Below are 24,294 nucleotides of genomic sequence, written 5' to 3' on the forward strand. Positions count from 1 at the left end.
TATAAAAATAAATTTTTTATATAGATTATTTCTATTTTTTTATTTATATCATTCTAAATTTTAGAATATTTGTCCGTTATTTGTGAAAATCAAATTAGTATGACATATATTTTTGAAATAATATGATATATATTTATTTTCTGTATAATTTTCCTCTCTAGTTATAGGGGGTTTACTCTCTCTTTTTGCCGCCATCTCTTCTTCACTCTCTCCTCCAAACTGCGGACATGGCTATGGCGATTCGTTCTGCACTCGCAAAGCTGGCGAGTAACTCTGTTCACAAGAACAGAAGTGGAATTCTGATGCTTAGGGCTTTTGCTATCGACAAAAACCTCAATCGCCAAAGCCGGGCCGTTTCGGGGTTTCCTGCCGGTCATTACTTCCGACACCGATTCGATTATGGAAGCTATAAAAGCAAAAAAAAGGAGCTTAAGGTACATAACCACACTGGAATTGCTCTTCTGCATATTGCATGCCTTCACATTTTTGTTTTAGGATTATAATTCTGCTTTTTTTCTTTCTTTTTTTTTTGGTTGGTTTGTTTTGAATAGGTATTTGATTATTATATGGATTTAGGAGGATTAGAGCCTGCCCGTTTCGCCATGGAAGAGTTCAACAAGCGAAAGGTATCAAATTGATAGCATTATGAGATTAATGAAAGCCAAATGCTTCTTCTTTTTTCGCTAAAATGCAATTTTGTTTATACTAATGATAGCTTTAGGTTAATTGTTTAGTTTGTTTGAAATAAAGTATTTTGGGTTCTCCTTTAGAAAATGCAACTGCAGTTTGTGAGAGTTGTCAAGGCACATAGGCATCTGCTGTGCACAGGAATTAGCAGCCTTTATGATATAACATTGGAGGCAGTTGATGCCGGTGTCGCTAAACTTTACCAAGCTAAAGTTTCAGTAAATTTCACTGATGGCATGTTTTTGGAATGGTTCTGTCTTGTTGTCGATGATGGGTGCCCTATAGCACTATTTGATCACCTAGGTAACTATTCTGGCACTTCAGTTTATTAAGTATATTATTGATAAGGATATGATTTGATAACCTAATTGATGCACATCTGTATATAGGGGAGGGCACAGGTAGTTAGGTTGGTTATGTTTCTAAGTTCAGTTAACAAAGCAACAAATTTGAGGATATTAATGCTGGGTGTTTTATTTACTTGAACCAGAAAACTTTTTTGCTCAGAAGGACAATGAAGACAAAGCAGAGAGTCAAATTCCGATGTGTAAAAAGCAGGTATTTGCAAGCCATCCATTTTCCTTATTACCTTCATGTCCATGTTTAACAGATGATGTTGGGCCAGGACCACCATCTGCCTTATGTTGTTCAATGGTTGCTTCTTTTTCAAGAGGACTGTCTCACACTCTCACTTTTCTGTCTTTGAACAGGGACTTAATTGTTCTAATAAATTATGTATCAAACTATGTCGTATTGAACCTGCATATGACTTATCAAATAATGGCAAGATGCAAAGATTTGGACGTTGGGCAGTGAAAATGTACAACAAGGAAAAGGTTTGAATTGAAAACATCCTGAATTTGTAAAAGCAGCATGCTATTCTACCTCATGCTTTTGCTTTTATGTTTGATTCTTAATGACTGATTTATAAAAATCATGTCTAATATGCATGCCTTCCATTTAACATTTTTGATCTGTTTCTAGAATGATTTAACCCTGCTGCGGAGAATGAGTTTCTTACTATAGGTTTTGCATATATAATAAATCTAAAGTTCTGGTTTCGGTTTTAGAATGCTAAACTGCAGTTTAAGAGAGTGGTGAACGGAAGCAAGCTGCAGTGGGAGGATTTTGTTTATCTAACAATGGAGGCCGCAGATGCTGGTGTGATGAAAATTTACCAAGCAGAACTGTTTTTGCCAGATGACGAGAAGATTAAGCATCCCAATTCCAAGCTCATTCTGTTTGGCCATGTTGATGGTAATGGGGGATTGTCGATACTAATTGATAAGAGGCATGAAGAATGCACAAAAGAGATTTTGGGATCTGAAGATATTATTACAGCATACCAGCAAGGTAAATTCTTACAGCATGCTTTTTTCTTTTTGGTAATTCTTTTTTGGCTTGTTTCTTTGATTACCATCTTTACATACCTAATTCAGTAATCTGCAAGTTGCTTATGTGGGTTGATTATTCATCTTGGTCTATTCAATTTGATTCGTACTTAATATCTGAATTTCCATGTCTACTTTATAGGTTACTGCCGTTACAAGGATTCTAATGTTTTCCTTCCAACCTTTTTGAGATATTGAAAACAAGAGCCGATGAGATTATTCTGCCTATATTAAGTGAAGAGATTAGATCTGGTTAGTAAATGGCGGTAATAGATTGTGCAATGCATCAGTTGACTCTCTGTGCGCGCAATACCATATATCTGAGATTCTGAGATATCAATTAGTTAGGATTGTGGGCTTTCTTTCGATGTCCTTTGATCGGCCTGTAATTACACTACTGTTACAATTAGATCATATGAGTACTTTTTTGTTCTTTTGCCGATTACTGTAATGAAGTACTTTTTGGTCTTAATTCGTGTCACATGGTCTTAATTTGGTTTCATTTTTTGTCAAGTTCTGTCACAGTTTTCCATCAAAAATGTTATTTTTGTTTAAGGATATCTCTATTTGTGTTTAATCCAAACTCTATGTTACTTGACCTAGTGGTAATAGGGTTTAATTAGAAGAATCTAGAGATTATCTTTCCTTGTATGATTTTAACTCTATGCATTGTAATTCTCTATATAAAGAGGCCCCTATTATCAATGAGAATACACAGCGATTATCTCTCAATTTCTAATTCCCAAAAACACGTTATCAGCACGAAGCCCTAACCCTGAAACAAATAGCCAAACCCTGATTCAAGAAGCTAAAAACTTTGAATCCGAATACAAAACCTTGAAGCATTTTCTGCCTCCACCTCACACCTTGAAGAACTCGATCCCAGGAGTCCAGAACCGGCAGCCCCACCTCAAGAACCGGCCGGAAAACCACCGAACCGGCCACCGGAAGCTCTATACAACTAGCAGCAAATATTCCATCGGTTCACAATCTTCCGGACCTCCAATTTCCACCAAATTTTGATAGCAGAAGCCTCTTCATCTGAAGTTTCAAGAACCGGAAGAAAAACGCTGAAAACCGATCTAAAACTCACTTAACCGGCAGTCTGAATCATCCGGCAGAAGAAGAAAAGAAGAAAAGAAGAAGAAAGAGAGAAGAAAAGAAGGTCCAGCCCAAAAGAAGCCCAGAAGGCCAGAAGCCTAGAAGCCCAGAAGCCCAAGCCCACTGATGCATCCCCGACTGCCACGTCAGCAAACAGGGACCCACTGCCACGTCAGCAGGTCAGCGGTCAACTCCGGTCAACTATTTTCCGGCGACTTTTCCGGCCATTTTCCGGCAACTTTTTCCCGTCAAATTTTCCGGCGGCCTATTTCGAGATATTTTTTACTAAACGTTCCCGTTTTTTAGAGTTTTTAAATTAAATTTCTCTTCTTTTCGGGGACTTGCAACCTCCCTTCTTCTACCCCCCTTTCTTCATTATAGGGGAGACCAAATTAAGCCGAACTATGGGGGTTCGTGCTCACTCCAAGCTTAGAGCTTGTTGAGATCTCCAAACTTAGAGTTTGTAGAGAATTTATGATCGACCACTTACATCATTGTTTTGATCTAATCCAATATCTCTTGGAATCGAATTTCTTGGAAGCGACTACGCTCGGAAATTCCTAATTTCTTGGAAGCGATTACGCTTAGAAATTTCATATGTTTTCGTGGTAGCCTATTTCGCTCCGAAACTAACCCTAATTTCTTGTTCTCTTTGAGGATGAGTAACCTGAACAAATTGGACTTTGCTCCATTGGGAACAACTGGCTCTGGATATCACAGGTGAGTTCGTGATATCCGCTAGCATCTCAAGGCTGTAGGAATCTTGGATATGATTCTCGAGCCTAGCCAGGACGTGATAACTGTTGAGCAAGCTCAAGCTTTGGAAGAAAATAGAGCAGCCTTAGAGGCAAATAAGGCAAAAACCATCATCCTAATGACTCGTCATATGGATGATTCGCTCCAGTACGAGTATATGAATGAAGAAGACCCCAAAAGGCTGTGGGTCTCACTCGAAGAAAGATTTGGCAATGTCCGTGACTCCTTGCTTCCTGACCTAGAAGTGAGATGGCATAGCCTCCGCTTCTGTGATTTCAAGTCAGTTCTTGACTATAACTCGGAAGCACTTCGCATTAAATCCTTCATGGAATTCTGTAGTAAAGAGATCACAGATGCGATGTTGATTGAGAAGACTCTCTCTACCTTCCCCGTCTCTGCATTGATGGTTGCTAAGAACTATCGAATCGATGTAAATGCAAGACGGATCACAAGGTTTCATGAGCTCATTGGAGCTATGAATGTCGCTGAAAAGCATGACAATATCCTTGTGAAGAACTATAATTCGAGATCCGTGGAAATAGAGCATATTCTGGAATCTAATTATAATCACACCTCTAAGAGAGGGCGCCAAGAGCGAAACCCTAATCTTAGGTATACTTCTGGACATTCTGATCCATATAATCGCTCTACTTGGGAAGGTAACCGCCAAAATAGGCGAACATGGAACCGAAGAGGTAAACGTGGAAAGAGAGACGGAGGCAATGCCTCTGGCCATGTTGGTGGCGCCACCAACACTAAGAGCCATCTAAATGATTTTTCAAAGCGCCTCAATCAATGGAGTTCGAGCAAAGAGATGTATGTTCTCGATGTGGAGTGTCTGAGCATTGGGCACACATTTGTAGAGCTCGTGAAGAACTTGTCATCTCCCACAAAGCATATTGTGAAGCAAGAGAAGCTCACTATGTGGAACAAGAAGATCAAGAAGATGATCTAGAGTGAAGGGTTGAAGACTACAAATCTGGCTGGGATCAATAGATCGCCAATTATGTTTAAGTCTTTATTTTCCAAGAGATGTAGGCGATTGCCATATTACTTTTATTGGATTAGATTTTCTTTGATCAAAGAAACAATGATGTACTCCGTTGGCTTATGAATAAAATTTCGAGTTCTTTTCATTATGACTCCATTTTGATTCTGAGCATATGACTTTGTGATTACGATGGCTAGGCCATCAATATTAATTCAAGGACATGGAATATCCTAAGTTCCACTTGCCAAATGGCACCTTTATTACAGTTGTCACAAAAACTCTCTACGCTCTTAGGGCAAATTGTACCCTATGAATAGCCAACGAATTCCATGCGAAAGTGCATGTAGAGAACGGAAATAAGTTCCTTTGCATTACCTCTAATGATTGCGAACAAAGACGCATCTTAGAGAAGTTTATGTGTCTCTCTAGTGGATTCTATGTCACTATTCGAGCTATTAATCCAATAAAGTTATGAGAGAAGATCTCTTGGATTTAGACACATATTGACTTTGTCACGACAGGATATATCATCCTAGTCTTGATATGATGATCCGTCTTCAAACGACTTCACATGGACATCATTTCTTTCGAGCGAAACGAAGCATGAATCAAACGTTGATTTCTAGACTAAGTGTGACCGACACAGCTGCCTAGGGCACCGCCTGCGTCCACCACCAGCCTAGGGCTGGTGCAGTCCATATCCATCACGCCATGGATAGCGTCCATCATGGTGATGGCGCCCCAAGTGGTATTGCAATCACCAACTTGCTTCACATAGCGTTTCGGACGCTCAGGCCTAACCAAAATACTTAATGGTTGCTTCTAAGGCCTCTCGCTCGTTTTACTAAGCCCGTTCCTTAGGGAAATTAGGACTGAGACCATCTTATGCAAAGGATATGACAATACTCATTCTGTTCTTACAAAGAATCCGTAGGGATTTTGTGAATTGATTCAACCAACTTGCGGACGCTTAAATATTTCATGATGTTGGTTAACACGCAAACACGCTGGTCATGTGTTGTGCCATTTTCCACCTATAAATGCTGCTTATGCTACACTCCTAGCACATATCATATGACAACGGGCTCACTCCCCAGATCATCCTATTCAGTCAATTGGATTTGACTATGCTAGAGAGTTTACATCGAAAGACTTTCGATGGATACTGCAATGGGCTTGATGTTGGACATCACATTCCCATGTACACACCCAATTGGTCTCTCGGAAACGACTGCGATGGTAGTCCGAACATTGGTAATGCGCACCAATCTTCTTACATCCGCTTGGGGTGATGCAATATCGCATGCAGCTATGCTAATTCGTCTACGACCTACCGCCACTCAATGTACCTCTGCGTTACAGCTAGTGACTGGGTACACGTATTTTGTACTTACGCATATTTGAGTGAGCCATTTATGTGCCAATTGTGCTGCCACAACGCTCTATGATGGGTCCTTACAGACGAATGGGCAACTACGTTGGATTTGAGACTCCAACAATCGTCCGCCACTTAATGCCCTTGCAAGGCGATCTCCTTACCGCTAGATTTGCGGGTTGTCACTTTGATGAGACAGTCTTCCCGTCGTTAGAGGGAGAGAAGAACACGAATGTTCAGCAGGAACGACAGGAATTGTCGTCGCCTGTCCCTACTATGTCTCACCTCAAAACACCATCAGATTCGCCTAAACGACCTAATCAAGGAAACCTTCTATCACGCCCCGAATTTTAAATAACAAATTCAAATCCGAAACATGAATAATAACCAACACAAATAACGTCCTGAATTTTTTTCTTAACCAGCGTCTCGCAAACCATAATACAAACCTCGTAGCAATTATCTCTCGAGTCAAATATTACAAAACCACCATAAATAAAAGTTATCCTCAAAGGAGTCTATAAAACACACCAAAATAGACTAAGTGCTGATGTCAACCCCGCTGCCCTACACAGCTTGCTCTCGACCCTGATTATCCTGACCTGCAGGATTTTCCGCTATACCGTTTGAATAGTGTACCGGGATTGCAACAACACAAAACCCGGTAAGCTTTTTGCAAAGCTCGTGAGTAAATAAGAAATGAACGATTGATTTAATAAATCACAAAAACACAACTTAATCACAACATTTTCAACACAAATCAACATTCATTAACAAACTCAAAACCATTTCAAATAAAGTCTCTCCACTCGACACCTCATAACCTCCATCCCGTGTCCATGATCACGAGTAACCCAACTCGCTGCTTTCATGTCACACAATGGAAGACAAACTCTCCAACCCGTGTTCATGATCACGAGTAATCCAACTCGCTGCTTTCATGTCACACAAAGGCGGACAAACTAGAGCTCTAGCTGAATCGTAACGTGTCACCTTGGCCTAAGTTCACCTTTACGATATCTTTACACCCAGGTTACCACTGTAACCTTCGGACTTCATACCATTAGGCCCTCAGAACAAACCCAGGTTTACCACAGAAACCTTCCGACTCACAATTGTCACATCACAACTCCAAATCACTCTTTCAACAATAGAAATCATCAAAAACCACATATTTCAATGTCACACCATTCCGTATAAAATCATGTAAATATATATATATATATATATATACGTAATCATCCACTCAGGAATGACCACTAATACCAACTATAGTTCACTCATAGTAAAACCAAGAAATTCATTTTCTTATATACTTTAAATCTCATTTTCTTAAAAAACATTTTCTCACACATAACAATTAATTGTGCAATAAGGAAATTCGGTTCGTAAATGAACCATGTGAGACTTACTCACCTCCAATCCCGCTGCGTCTTCTCAGCATAAAATAAGGTTTCCAATCAACCACCAACTCAAACCGTCAATCACCTAACCAAATACGATAAATAACTTAGCGTACAATTCAAGAAAGCACTTATATGAAGATCCAACGGTCGGATCTTCACCCGTGACCACCCAAAGTCATCGGGACAGTCCTACGATCATTATAGCAAAACTACAAGTCGATCGGACGGCCTAATCCTCACGGATCACAAACCAAATGATAGAAATCGTAAAATTCATAACTAAATCATACGATATCCAAAATTTAAGTGTTTTATGTTGAAATGATCGTATCGACATGTAGAACAAAAAAATGGGCAGAAAATGCCCTTAAGGTGGCCGGAAATGGTCGCCGGAATTAGAGGCAGGGCCACCGCCGACCACCGCCTGTGGTGTCGGGGGTAGGCTACTGCTCTTCATTTCATCGATCTGAGAAACTTTCATAACTAGCACGAAGTCAAAAAACAAGTGGAAGTGATCGAAAATACCTCAAACAGTCTGGTTTGGCCGGAAATTTTCCAGAAACCGGCGAGAGCTCCGACGAAAGAGAAAACCTTCACTTCAGGTGCCGTCCTTCTTGGAGCTTGATCAGGAGGTTGATGCGAGTTCAACAAGCCAAGAAACTCAAGTTTTGGTGGCTGTACAAGGAGAAATCAACGTTGAACTCAAAACAGGCTCAAACCGAAACCTTGCTCCCGCCGCCGATACCGGCCACGAGGCGGCGCAAGGCTGCCACCGGCAGCTGCGCAAGGTCGAGGCGAAGCTAAAGGAAGTGGTTTGGTATGGTTTGGTAGCCGGAGGAGGGAGAACGGAGTCGGAGACTCCATGATCTGTTTTCGGCTCGGGAGAGAGGAGAGAGATAGGTCGGTTTCCAGAAATGGAAACCCGGCTATTTTTGGCAACCTTCCAAAAATAGCTAGGGATTTATCCTTTTATACCCAAAATGGAAACTTTTTCAAACGCGATAACTTCTTCATACGAACTCCGATTCTTGCGTTCTGCATATGTAAGAACTCGTATCGACGAGCTCTACAACTTTCGTGAAGGAAGTTTTCCCAAATTCCGTACGTACAAAAAGTCGATTTTAGTGACCCCCCCTAAATAACGTTTGTTTCGAAAATAAACTCATTCGAAACCAAATTTCTCACACAACAACATACGAATCATGCCCAAAATTCATATATCATATAATTGAACAAATATCGAATTACGAAATATTTAACCGAGAATTTTGGGTCTCCACACCTTCTTTTGCGTTCAGCATCCAAATCAAGGCCATCGAGTTCCCATGTGAAGAGGCTGGTCTACCAAAAGGTTGTAAGATTCTCGACTTGTCGGAGGCCCGCAAACATGATGGTGCATTGATGAGCCATAAAGGTGATTGGAGGTGTCGATCATGGAGGCTGTGGACGCGGTCAAGAAGAATACGAAGAACATAAACCCCACCGGCACCAGCTTCTCTCGATTCTCCTCTCTTTCTCCAATTCTATCCCCAACAACTTCAATTCGGACCGGGACTGTGATAAGGACTGAGACCAGGATCGATACTCCCAAGTGATCAAGATTAAGACTAGAGAGAGAAAGAGATGATGTACATAGGAGTGGTCGTTAAAGAGCAGTATCTAGGCTCGAAGAGAGGGAGCTTATGGATGAGATTCGGAATAAGGATGGAGTGGAGGACGGTGATGGAGGAAGAGGAAACAGTGGCGGTGGAGGCTAGAAATTGTTCGAGCAAGAAAGGAGGGGGTTTTAAGAAAAAGAAATTGATCCCCTTCAAAAAAAAAAAAGGCATATGAAATGCAAATTGACCATTTTAGCCCTTTTGTCTCCTACCACGTCATCAATTGACGAAAATTTTGGATTGAGTTTGCAGAATTGGGCACTACTAATGAAAATTGGGAGTTCAGGGATGTTGTTGATGAAATTAAAAGTTTAGGGACTAACATGAAAAATGACCAAAAGTTCAGGTAGGTAAACATTAATCCTAAAATATATTAGTGGGAATATTGAATTTTTGGCATATTAAAAAAAAAGATGATAAATGGGAGATTTAACATTTTATATGTAACTAACTATTTACGTGAAAAATATTAGCTCCATAGATTAGTAGCTTCAGCCTTGACAAAGGTCATCAACATTCAAAGGCTAGATTTCTTTATAGATAGCCGAATAAATGATAAGTTACTCGCCCTAATTTTCTTACGTGGATTGACAGAGACGAATGACTTGTGAAAAAGAATTGTGAGGGAATGATTAAGAGTTTCTAGTTTGATGTGTATATATAGTTGATCATATAGATTGAGACTAAAGGAATGACTAAATGAGCTAACTTTTTTTAACATAGCCTTTTTTGTTCATGATAATCACATCTAACGGTCGAATTGATCGATTTATTTTTCCTCCACTTTGTTTGTCTTGGTAGATGTATGTTTGTAAATTTGTATATAACCAATAGATAAATGTGACTACATTAGTAGTCACGTAAGGAATTCATGTAATTTGAAAAGGAAAAAAATAAAAATAAAAATGAAACATGTAGTGATAGTCGTGTATGTATCACCTAGTAATATATACCATGTGGATAAATTAGCTCTGTATATTGTTGTTTCAGCCTTGGTCAAAGGAGCTAGCCAACTGCAATTAAGACTATATTTCTATAAGAGTAGTCAAATCATGATCGTTTAGCTGCAGATTGTTTCTTTTCTTAATGTTAATATTTTGAATGATGTATGGCGGCTTAATATCCCTCCTAAGGTTAAGATTTTCTCTTGGCTTCTCATTATAGGGAGACTAAAAACTAGGACAAGAATTGCTCGTTATTCTAATAATTTTGATTCTTCTTGTGCTTTATGTGGCTCTTGGGTGAAAGATTTAAGCCATTTATTCCTCTCCAACCCATTTGTCTTGAATATTTAGAATCTTGCTAGATTAGTTGATACTTCTAATTTTCAATCTTTTGATAATTGGTTCTATTCTTGGTTCATAAGAGACTGTCGTCCCAGTTATGGAGATGCAACAGATCCCTAGGGATGCTGCTCTGGTTGCTTAGGTTTGGGCTTGGACCTCTAGGCCTGGGCTTAACTTCTAGGTTTTTTTTTAATTATTTTTCCTAGGGTATTAAGTCTGTGTGCGTTTAGGTTGCAAAACTTTTATTAGTTTTCTATGATGTTTCCAGTTTCTCGTTTGTATCACAATTGCCTGATTGGCAGAAGAGAGCTAGTTGAATGATTTCTTTTCCATAGAAGGCGAGATTTTTCATTCTTGTATGGACTTGCTAAAATAAGAGTTCCTTAAAACTTAATGGTTTACACATGGCTTAAATAGGTTATCTAGGATTCTTGCCGGATTTCTTATGTAAGTGTTTGTAGACTCTAATTATATGCTACTGATTTAATGAAATCAATTCATATTTCAAGAAGAAGAAAAAAATTAGAAAAAATAATTTAATTTGTGAATAATTCACAAGTTTACTGGCTAGTCTATTTAGTTGCCCACTTGCTCTTTCAGAAATCTAGGGTATTGGGCTGTAGAGAGGGATTTAAATTTTGGAGATATTTAAATTTTTGCGGAATAATTCAATTCTCATTCCAAGAAATGCATAGAGCGATACCTTATCTTCTATTGTCTTCAATTTGAACTTTCTTCTCTCTTTCTGGTCTTCCTCTTCCCGACCCAAACCTAATCGCCCCTCCCAATCACAAACAAAATCCTCACCATCATCATCCAAATCTTCTTAGAATCCTCTCATCTCTCAATCACAGACGAGAGTGAGACACTCCTCAGCCTCATGCCACGCAATCGCCTTCGGTTCCCGCACACACCAGAAACTTCCTCTTATTTTGCTCGATTTTACGTACTTCAACGATTTTCGGTTTTCAATCTGGCTATCAGGTTTTGTTGAACTCGAATTGAACAGAAGCTCTAACACCAAATTGTAATGCATTCTCATAGTACACAACAAAGACCATGAGTATCTCATGGTACACAACTAAGTATTGATTAATAAGGAACTGCGTCATTTCCAGATCAATTGGATTACTATTTGAGAGTTTTAGAAAGGAACTGGGTCTGATTTATTGGCTTTTAAAACTGGATTCGAGATGGCCTTATAGATTGATGTTGGGATATTGAAACTTTTGGTTTTTAGTTTCAGATTGTATTGGTTTTTCTATTCATTTTCTTATGAATAATCTCAATTCTTAACTGAATTGAGCTGAATGGTTTCTCGAACGTCTACTACTAGTAATCATTGATGGTGTTTTTCACTATTGTCCTTCTGCAGTCAGTATTTCCTATGTAGGTTTGAATTTCTGTTATGTTATTGAAGTGTCAATGGATTGTGAGGGTCTGATTAGCATAGAAGCTATTTGAAGAGTATAAGATATTATGGAGGAATTTCATAGTTGGTTGGGAGAAGCCCAATGTGTTTATGATACTTCTTATGAATGTCCATGGTGCATTTAGGTTTTTCTTCTTAGTCATATGACTGTCTGTTTAATTTTACATATTTCCATTGATAGTATGTTATACTTTTACATATATTAGATGGATTATCTGTTGGTTAACTTTCATTTTCAGTTGTCAAGCAAGTCTTTATGGCAGTATAATTGTTATGCTCAGGGGTTTCCATAAGCATTTCTAGTTCATAGCTTTTGAGATTATTCATTAGGTATCTTAATGATAAATCTCTAATTTACACTTTTAATTCCTGATCTACCGAATAATCTTCTAGCAGTTCGATTGGTTTTGGTCTATAATGCTAGGCTAATTTTGGGTTGGTTGGTCTATTCTAGTGAACCTTTGGGTAATGACTGATTACTGGTTTACCATATTTGTATTCTGAAAATTGTGATCTTCCTATACTTAACGAGCTATAAGAAACTAACATATGATGTTGCAATTTCTATAAAGACCTTGTGGAGCTTGAATAGAATTGTTGCATATTCTCTCTTTTCTTGTGTGCCTTGATGTATGAAATGTTTTATTTTCAGTCATATCATTCGTGCTTCTGTGTATATGATCAGGTTATTCTTGTGCTGGGTTGCACAGAAGTTGTTGGACTTGGAGCTGAACAAGGAATCATGGGTAACAAGATGCTGACCCTAGATGAGTATGTAATCAATGTGACTAGTTGGAAGTTTGGAACTCCTCTTGTAACCTTTATCATGTTTCTGTACATGTTGCATTTTGTTGTGAGTAAGTCAGTTTTATATTTTAAAGATATTTTGGGCGGGCTCCCCCAAGATTAGTCCATGTCTTATCGGAGAACCTTGTTTTGGGAAGTCTGGAAATGTGGAAGGTCTTGCTCAATGAATCGCAAGTGGTGATACACCTGAAATGATAGATGGAAGGGTGAGTGATAGTTTATTTGTAATTTCTAGTACTCTGCCTTGACATCCTTATTCTGTGTTCTTAAAGAGTCAAGGTGACCAAATCCCGAGCTCTAGTCATCGTTGGAGTAGAGCTGAAACGTTGTAGTTTTTCAAGAGACTTGATGGAATCTTACCTTAGTCTGCTTGCTTGAATTCAGCATCAAGTTGTCCATGTGATTAAAGCCTAGTCCTGTTCGTTTAATATTCAGCATGTACAGATGCTCCAATTTGGTTAGATCTTGCACCAACTTGCTAGGAGTTGGAATAAGCAAAATAATGAAAACAGCTTTCCTTTATGGACAATGTTTATATTTAACATGTACTACAAATGCTTTACATATTATTGATGCGCTTAAAAGCAAGCGCGCAATTTAACCCTGAAATATCGTTAGTAGTATAAGCAAATAGGGATCGTTCTATTCCGGGGATTGAGGGTACACTTGTAATTGTGAAACAAATAAAGAAAAGTATTATTTACAAAAATAAAATAAAGAATATAAATATATACAATTGTATAAACAAATAAAGAATTAAAATAATAAAGTATTATTTACAAAAATAAAATAAAGAATAGAAATATATACAAGTAACAAAATAAAAGGGGGGGGGTTTAAGAATTATAGAATTGAAAATTAAGATAAAGAAAATATAAAAACACATGTACAAGAATGAAACATAAGAAACAAAGATTAAACCCAAGTTTATCATTGAATTCGAATTAACCCTACATTGTTCTTCCAAGTCATGTGAAAGGAGTTGATCATGTGAAACATTCGAAAGCAAATGAATTCCCATTTTTTACTTTTCAATGCTAATTAACCTAAGCGAAAGCACCTAGATTAATCCTATTAAACATGCAATCAAACCCTAGAAAGCTAGTCAATCATGTCATGTTCAACGCATGAAACACATAGAAAGGCTATCAACTCAAGTGTACAACTTAGTATGAATAAGTTCACCTAATTGCAATCCTCTTCAATTGAATTCGATTTTTGTCCAAAACCTTTACTACTTTGATTCAAGTTTACACAAAACGAAAAGTCGATTTCATGTTCTTAAACCTAGCACCATTCATATCAAAACCCTAAGTGTTTCGAACCACATAAGATTAAAATACAAAAGATATCTATAAAGCAAATTCAATCGAACAATCACACATAAGCAACTTTGGAATCACAACATAAGAATCGAAATTCTTTATTCAATCATAAAATTTCAGAATATAAACCTTGTTCAAACATAAATGTTAACTAAAAACAATTCTCATGAAACTAAGCAAGATTACAAAGAAAGAGGTTGAATTACACCGTGAGATGGAGATGGGGATGAAGGATGAAACGTTATGGATTCTTGAATCTCGAAAGCAAGCTTCAAGGTGGAGGATGGATGATGATGCTCACGGCTCCTTCTTCTTCTTCTTCTCCCTTGCTTGAAACGTTGAATGCACTAGAGGATGGAGAGAAAATGGAAAGGAAATGGAGAGACAAAGAAGATGAGATGGATGAAGGAAGATGTTTTAGAGTGAGAGGAGAAGGTGTTTATATAGGGAAGAGAAAGAAGAGTGAAATTGGAAAAGATGGAGTAAATTAGTGTGAGTAATGATGGAGAAAACATGATGATTACACCCTAAAACATGGAATGTTTTTGGGTGATGATGATGGTGGATTAGTGTGAGAAATGATGGAGAAAACATGATGATTACACCCTAAAACATGGAATGTTTTTGGGTGATGATGATGATGGATTTCCTACTCATTTACTTCAATTTTATCTCCACCATTTGTAGGTAAGTGTGGACATAATGCTCATTTCACCATCATTTACTCCAATGTACCTAAGAAAATAGAAATTGAGTTAAAAATCGATTCGTTAAGGAATTAACTAAGCAAAATGTGAGGAATTAACTATTAAAATACCGCATTAAAATGCTCCTATCAAATTCCCCCACACTTAGCTTTTGCTAGTCCCTTAGCAAAACAAAACAAAAAAAAATCCAAAACAGAACAAAGACTTGACAAAAAGCAAGTAAATGACTCTATTGCTCCTAACTGTTGTCTCAGAGACTCCAAACTCATGGCTTTCACGTTAAACACTTAATCAAAATCACAAAGATAATTCCATGGTTAATAAACCTGTGACATTCATATGACTAAGCAAGATATGGAGAACTTAAGTTATACAGTGAATGATAGCATGTTTCGAACAAGTCCAATCCAAACTCACAGGGCATACTCTCGATTTTTCTCTCAGAAATGGCTATGCTTAAAAGCTTCACACTCAAGTATATGCAAGAGAACAAATTGTAAGGCAACAAACAGCTTGCATATTTCATCAATAAACACATTTTGTGAAGAATTTTTAAAGATCTCATGAAATGACTAAGTGCACAAATGGACCTAAACCATAAGCTCGACTGCGTAACTGACTCCACTAACCAAAGACTGCCCATCTCAAGGATCAAGTCAGCACTTAAAACATGTTGTAATAGGGCTAAGCTAGGGTTTTCGAAATGAAGATTAAGGATACAAAAATCCTAAGGACCTAGCAGAGCATATATGGACCACCTTATGTCACCATTTTTATGGGCCAATTATCATTGTTTTGGGCCCAGTTTCACTCTAACAAACATGGGAATGGACAAAGGCTTAATTTTTCAACTTTGAGCCTTCTACAAATTTGAAAGTCCAAAACCACACACTTCAACAATTTCCCAAGAGTTTTCTTTTCAATTTTTCTTCTCTTTTGCCGCTTTTCTTTCTTTCTTTTTTTTTTTTTTTTTTTTTCAAGGCAAAATTTTTTTTTTTTTTTCTTCTTGGATTTTCCCCACCCCACACTTGTCTTTCATCGTCACCCCTACATACTATGTCATGCTCTACTAAGTCCTTAAGACAAGGGTAGAGATATCCTGTACTACGCTCATGGTAGGGTAGTGAGGGTGATGAAACAAAGGTTTTCAACGTAGGCTCAAAGGGGTTCATTCTAAGGAGTCCCACGACGGGCACAATTGGGGACACATGCTTGTTTGGCTTTGGTGGTTACCCTAATGCCTTCTATCCTATCCAGGATCAGTGCATATTATGGCATACAAGTTTTGACAGTCACAACAGCCGAGTTCTAGTACTCTCTAGTCCATTAAAATCTATGGCACATGATCATTGGATTTTCAAAGAAAGATGAGGTTTTGCAAATACAGCCACGAAATTCTAGAATTATCAGTATGCACTCAAAAAGAAAGTATTTTAGCTCAACAGCTCACTTGGGTCAAATGAATCAGACTTAATCCTAGCATGCTTAATGAACCAAGTTACAATCCTATCTCAAATCTTCATACAAGCATCACAATGTCGATTAACCACAGAATTCAATTAAGTCCTATTTTGATTGTAAAAACCTTCAGCCATGAATTCGGAGACATGTTCATCCTAGACGGTAGGAGCATCCTAAGACTCAAACAAACAAAAACACTCTAAAACCAACAAATTTTTTTTTTTTAAATTAATTTAATTTCAACACTTAGGTACGGGAACAGGGAGTCTCGATGTGCAATGGGACTGAAACAGCTACCCTTTTTCAAGACTATGTTTAATCCAATATACCTTAGTGTATCACAACATCAATTAAAAACACAATAAAAACACAATCCAACAACAACTATTTTTCATTTTTTTTTTTTACTAACTACTAAAAACACAATAAAGCAATAATCATTCCCCCATACTTAATTCATGCATTGTCCTCAATGTATAAACAAATATAAATCATGCAAAGCATAAATCAAGCATAGAAGAGAAAGTTAACACAACGAAACCTAAAACAACCTAAAATTCATGAAAATAAAATAGAAGGAAGAGTTCAAGAAAGCAAATCTGCGTTTGATGGCTCCTCCACAGATATGGTTGAAATGGGTTGCCTCCCATGCAGCGCTTAATGTTTAAAGTCTTTCAGCCTAGACTTGTACCTCCATTTACTCCTTTGGAGGAGCGGTATGCGGGCGAGTGGCAGCCCTCTTGCTGGTTTCAGCCTTCGGAGGCGGGTCCTCATGTTGTGATGCAGTAGCGTCCTTGCGAGGAAACCCAGGAGGATAACTCTACAAGTTATTGACTTCCTGAGCAAGCTTGTTTATTGCAGTGTGACAGCGGATCAAAGAGCAGTTCATCTCAGAGATGTAATCGATCATGCAATTGACTCTCCAATCTGTCACCATAATACCATCGCGGAGAGAGGAACGCAAATCATCAATCGAATCCGACAATCTTTCTAGGGTGGCCATAGGCCGAGGAGCACGAGCAGCTGGTGAGGAAGAAGACTCTCCGGGATGCAGTCTGGGAGAGCGACGAGGCAGAGGAGGGGGACTGCGGGTACGCTCACGGATAGGACGATGGTCCCATGGACGAGTAAGTCCTGCTCTAGTGGCCGCTTGACGACCTTCTTCTTCCAAAGAGAGAACACGGCGTTGATTGACGCCCCTGCGAGGGGTAACCTTAGTTCGAGCCATGAGGAAGTAGAAGGAATTTGAAAAGGCACACGGTTTTAACAAAGCTTCTCTGGGAAGGAGAAGAGTTATGATAGTTCACGGCCCAAGAAACTCCCCCACGTGTAAATATTCCTTTCTTTTCCTGGATTTATGGCATGCTTTCGGCTATAGCTCCTCGAGATTCGTTTGACTCCCCCACGCGTCCTTCTTTTCCTTGATTCACGGCAATTAAACCTGCTTTCGGCTGTAGCTTGTCTGTCACAGCTCCTCGAGATTCGTTTGGTTCCCCCACGTGTCTTCCACGCGGCAACAGCTTTTCCGTGTTTGCGGGTGACTTTAATCCAATGCGTAGATTTAATCTCAGAGGTCGTCCATCCAACGGTGGAGATCTGCTCACTTGTTCTATAATTAGGTGCATTCTGAGGGAGCGACTATTCACTCCAAAAGAAAATTCTTCCGAGTTCCATCCTTTCTCTCTCAACCCTTCAGCCTTTCTTTCGAAACTCAAATCTTTTCTTCATCAACATGGAACCACAAACTCTGCAACTAATGGAGTTACAAACCCAGCAACAAATGGAATTACAAGCCCAGCAACCAACCGAGGAGGGAGGAAGCATCCAAGCAGCCGGGAGTAGTAACCGGTGGGCTCCCACACCGCCTCAACTAAGAATCCTCAAGGGCCTTTACTATGATAAGGGTTTTAAGTACCCAACTCCAGAGCAGATTCAAGAGATCTGCCTTCATCTGCAACAATATGGGCAGATCGAGGACAAGAACGTCTTCTTTTGGTTCCAGAACCTCAAGGCTCGTGAGAGGCAGAAGTTGAAGGAATTTCGGAACGTTCCGGTTGGTGGATCTCTCGATCTCAATTTTGGATCCACTAGTTCTACTGATGATGGTAGATCCATTGATTTAAACTTTGGGTCACGTGTCGGCTATGGTGTTGACCCATATTCCTCCTCACCCTTCAACACTAATACCAGTACTACCTCCTTTGGCACAACAGGAAGACAATCTTTCATGGAACAACGAGGAGGAGATCACCAGGAGATTGAAACCCTTCCACTATTCCCCATGCATGGTGAGGACATCTTTGGCAACATGAAGACTACTTCCGAGGGAGGTAGCGGCTATGGCGGTGACTCTCGCATTTCCCTTGAGCTCAGCCTCAACTCCTACGGAGATGCAGACATGGTTTAGTATAGAGTATTTTTATTATTATTATTTTTTTAAATATTTTTTTTTTTTTTGTAAATAGCTGAATTTAATAAGACTGAATGAATGCAGTTTTTTTTTTTTTTTTATATATAAAGGACTCAAAAAACAAAAGACAAATATAAATATATATTGGACTCAAAATGAAAGACAAAAATATAAATCTCTTCCCCCACACTTAAATATTGCATTATCTTCAATGTAATCAATTAAAAGCATGCAATGAAATAAGTAAGCATATAGGGATGAAATTTACGAAAATAACAACTAAAACAAATAAGCAAAAACGAAAAATAAAAGATAAGGATAAAGAAAGCAAATCTGATTTGCATGGGTTGCCTCCCAAGTAGCGCTTGTATTTTACGTCTTGCAGCCAGACGGTACCTACATTAAATAAAGTTAGTAACTATAATTATCAAAGAAATACAAAATAAAAACAAGTATAACTATTAATTACAAACTACAAGTATAATTAACAAGTATATTGTACATAAGACACAAGTTAAGTACTCAAGTGAGTATAAAACGTGAAAAGTATTTTTACAAGTTTAAAGTGTGAAACAACAAAATAATTTACACGTATAGAGTATTCACAAGTATTTCTTTTATTATAAACATTATTGATATCGAATCAAACTCCAAGCGGTAAATCAAGTGGACGTGCGGCCCAAGTATAGTCGCCTAGACACAAACTCCCTTTCAAATCGTTTGGGCAACCTTACTGAAATGGCCAGGTGGGGGAGGGCGAACACGAGAGGAAAAATCCATTTTGGCATGAGCTACTCCCACATTGTGGTTTATGCCCATTTGCAAGCACTTCTGGATTCAAAAACCCGTCATGAACGTTGTCCCCTTCCTAGACACCATTCCACATAGGCTATACTTACTAAGATGAAAAAGTTCATAAGTGTGAAGACAGTTCAACAAGTGTTAATAAAGGCCGCCCTCAACCTTAAGGGACCTGAGCTAGGTACCAATAAGGGGTTTAGGCCAATATTAACAAAAGAGACTTCACCTATTCCTCTCAATTTACAACCTACAATTAAAATTCGTGTTCAATAATATAAATAAAAATTTAAACTAAGTTTTAAACAATTTATATACAACAAATGACACAATTTAGCAAGTGATTTTTCAATCCCCGGCAACGGCGCCAAAAATTGATGCGCTTAAAAGCAAGCGCGCAATTTAACCCTGAAATATCGTTAGTAGTATAAGCAAATAGGGATCGTTCTATTCCGGGGATTGAGGGTACACTTGTAATTGTGAAACAAATAAAGAAAAGTATTATTTACAAAAATAAAATAAAGAATATAAATATATACAATTGTATAAACAAATAAAGAATTAAAATAATAAAGTATTATTTACAAAAATAAAATAAAGAATAGAAATATATACAAGTAACAAAATAAAAGGGGGGGGGTTTAAGAATTATAGAATTGAAAATTAAGATAAAGAAAATATAAAAACACATGTACAAGAATGAAACATAAGAAACAAAGATTAAACCCAAGTTTATCATTGAATTCGAATTAACCCTACATTGTTCTTCCAAGTCATGTGAAAGGAGTTGATCATGTGAAACATTCGAAAGCAAATGAATTCCCATTTTTTACTTTTCAATGCTAATTAACCTAAGCGAAAGCACCTAGATTAATCCTATTAAACATGCAATCAAACCCTAGAAAGCTAGTCAATCATGTCATGTTCAACGCATGAAACACATAGAAAGGCTATCAACTCAAGTGTACAACTTAGTATGAATAAGTTCACCTAATTGCAATCCTCTTCAATTGAATTCGATTTTTGTCCAAAACCTTTACTACTTTGATTCAAGTTTACACAAAACGAAAAGTCGATTTCATGTTCTTAAACCTAGCACCATTCATATCAAAACCCTAAGTGTTTCGAACCACATAAGATTAAAATACAAAAGATATCTATAAAGCAAATTCAATCGAACAATCACACATAAGCAACTTTGGAATCACAACATAAGAATCGAAATTCTTTATTCAATCATAAAATTTCAGAATATAAACCTTGTTCAAACATAAATGTTAACTAAAAACAATTCTCATGAAACTAAGCAAGATTACAAAGAAAGAGGTTGAATTACACCGTGAGATGGAGATGGGGATGAAGGATGAAACGTTATGGATTCTTGAATCTCGAAAGCAAGCTTCAAGGTGGAGGATGGATGATGATGCTCACGGCTCCTTCTTCTTCTTCTTCTCCCTTGCTTGAAACGTTGAATGCACTAGAGGATGGAGAGAAAATGGAAAGGAAATGGAGAGACAAAGAAGATGAGATGGATGAAGGAAGATGTTTTAGAGTGAGAGGAGAAGGTGTTTATATAGGGAAGAGAAAGAAGAGTGAAATTGGAAAAGATGGAGTAAATTAGTGTGAGTAATGATGGAGAAAACATGATGATTACACCCTAAAACATGGAATGTTTTTGGGTGATGATGATGGTGGATTAGTGTGAGAAATGATGGAGAAAACATGATGATTACACCCTAAAACATGGAATGTTTTTGGGTGATGATGATGGTGGATTAGTGTGAGAAATGATGGAGAAAACATGATGATTACACCCTAAAACATGGAATGTTTTTGGGTGATGATGATGATGGATTTCCTACTCATTTACTTCAATTTTATCTCCACCATTTGTAGGTAAGTGTGGACATAATGCTCATTTCACCATCATTTACTCCAATGTACCTAAGAAAATAGAAATTGAGTTAAAAATCGATTCGTTAAGGAATTAACTAAGCAAAATGTGAGGAATTAACTATTAAAATACCGCATTAAAATGCTCCTATCAATTATCTGGAAGAGTGCAAGTTCAACTATGAACTATGGTCAAACTATTAACTTCTATACAAAGGTTCCATTTATACAGGATCTCTATGCAAGGAAGTAATTTATACATGATTTCTATACAGGCAACTGATACACAATTTCTAATTCCATGCAAGGAATTCATCAACAATAGGATTCCCATTTTATACAGAAATTCACAGTATATACAAGAAATTTATACCAGGATTGAGCTTGTAATCAAGAAATTTACAGTATTTGACATATCTCACGGTTAAGTTTGCTGCACCCTAGCCTCTGCAATGGGCCAAATTCCATTTCATTAACTGCATTTGCCTTTGCATTTGACAAACCTAAAACTGTTTCTTTGAAATCTTTCGGATTGCAGCCAGCTCTTATAGTCAGCCCACCCTGTTCTGCCACATTATGGGCACTTTCACCCTTCCCACCAACGTTCACTTTAAACTCATGACTAGGAACTGAATCACCAAATTTAACCTGCACAAAATCAGTTTTAACTTCAGTCATCCACTGAACAGTTCAAAACATACGCAAGTCTAATTATCAAGCATCAACTTTAATTATTACACGTACCAGATTATCTAGCATCAACCTTCTACAGTTAACCTTCGCCTCAGGAGTAACCATTTTCCTGTGTTAGAAATATACATCCATTGAATAAAAGAAGACGTAAACAAAATCAAAATTAATGACAACAAGCGGGCAGATTTTGTAAGAGCATAAAATTGACACCATGTCCTTAAGGTCAGTGTCATCCTATTAGATTATTTAACACTACAACACATCAGATACATGTGCAAAATTTTGTAGAAGTTATGGTCGGTCATTGCTGCAAATACAAAGCTCCAACCGAGTGTAGCATGATACTATATGGATGTTAGCTTTTCTGAAAAGAAAAAGCATGAACCAGACTTGATAGGAAACAGACTAAATGGACTAGAAGCATTAACCTTGAGCAATGACCAAGTCTTACCGAGCAATAAATGTAGAAGTCGCAGAAAAATTAGATTGATCAACAAATTTATATTCCCACATCCATTTAGTTTTTTCCCCAAGTGTTATGTTTCATTGCTGAACAAGAAAGATAGGGAACTGCGTTTTTTTTTTAAGTGTTATGAAGTTGTATATTTGAGTGTTACATCCTATGGTGTTACTTTATTACAGTGGTGTACAATTCCCAGACAAAAAATATTGCTAATTCATCATGGTCCATGATACTAGGAAGATCTGGAATAAAAAAAAGATGCCAATTTTTTTCATCACCACATTAGCCAACGAATCAAATAGTATGTAGGCTACTCAGGTAGTAATAACAATGACTAAAAACTGACTTGATATTCATCTCCAAATTCTTCCTTAAAAGGCTGCCTTAATAGCTTCTGCAGAAGCTCGATGACCGCCACCGCACCATTCAAGGCTACTCCATTATCTGATCCACCGTTGCTATCCCCACTACTATGTCGTAGTCGTCCGGATCCAACTGCAAATTTGAAAATGCTATACCTTGTTTCTAGTCAAATGTCTCTCAATGGATAGTTCCTCCGTTACTAAGTTACCACGTATCATCTTATTCCTCAGCTCATATTTGCCAAAACCTTTTATATATATATATATATATATATATATATATATATATATATACAGGGTTTCCCATGTGCAGATATTCATACCTTTTGCTTAGGTACAGATTTCTGGTTTTTACCCACTTTTTATCACAGATTTACACCTTAATCGTTCATTTTTTAGGTTCTAATGTATAGATCATCTCTGCAAAATTTCAGCCAATTTGATGATCGTTAAGGCATTCAAAACTGTAATTTATAACAATGAACACGAACGGTTCCGGTTCGATAGATTCGGTTCGTTCGTGTAAACACCAACAAAAAGAATAACTCAAGGGTATAGATGGAAAAAAGTTAAATCCAAAGCAGCTTTAATTGTTATTGTATAATTTAGTAGTTGGAAACCATGAGAACGTGACACATGTCTGAATGTGGCTCACACACACACTAGAGTGAGTGTGAGCCTAGCACTCCCCTATCGAATTTTTGCTTATGCATTTGCATTCATTGATGAAACTTAATTATTATATGGAAATGATTATGTCAAGAATCTGGAAAGTTTCTTGGAGGAATGTGAATTTTTCATCTTATAATTTAGGGACTCAATTTTCTGGGAAATTATTACATGGTCCCGGACCATAGTACACGTGGTGGTCCGGGATGATATTATTGGCCCATGTGACTTGTAGTTATTTCTGATTGGCTTCTAATTTAATTTTTCTTTTCTTTTTTAACCCCCTCTGCATGGTCCCCACCAGATTTGAGTGATATTATTGGTTGGGACCACCACATGGCAGTGCCACGTGGTACTCCGGGACTACCTAATAATTCCCCCAATTTTCTTACTACTTAATTAATGAATAAACGCAGTGCATGAACCTAACTTTAGTTTCTGTTTGACTTTTGATTTCGGCAACTAATTAATTCTTGCATCTGTGTTGTCCATATATTCCATGTAAAAAAGACAACAGCGAGGACTAGATTTGAAGGCAAATCAAGATATTGTACCAATTAAGTAAGGGTTAAATACTGCTTACTCCCTATACTTATAGGGTTTCATCGTTTCAGTCCCTGACC

The 24,294-nt window shown here is 37.7% G+C and overlaps 1 protein-coding gene across 1 annotated transcript; it reads left to right on the forward strand.

Annotated features, from left to right (window-relative positions):
* Window positions 1–163: 163 nt before the first annotated feature.
* On the forward strand, window positions 164–2,591 carry LOC112188861. Its single transcript, XM_024328095.2, has 7 exons — window positions 164–434; window positions 552–626; window positions 771–990; window positions 1,178–1,245; window positions 1,398–1,523; window positions 1,758–2,040; window positions 2,221–2,591. Exons 1-7 carry the CDS (start codon window positions 228–230, stop codon window positions 2,274–2,276), a joined length of 1,035 nt encoding a protein of 344 aa, XP_024183863.1. The 5' UTR covers window positions 164–227; the 3' UTR covers window positions 2,277–2,591.
* Window positions 2,592–24,294: the final 21,703 nt, after the last annotated feature.

This window comes from Rosa chinensis, chromosome 2, assembly GCF_002994745.2.
Source record: "Rosa chinensis cultivar Old Blush chromosome 2, RchiOBHm-V2, whole genome shotgun sequence".
Taxonomy (NCBI): domain Eukaryota; kingdom Viridiplantae; phylum Streptophyta; class Magnoliopsida; order Rosales; family Rosaceae; genus Rosa; species Rosa chinensis.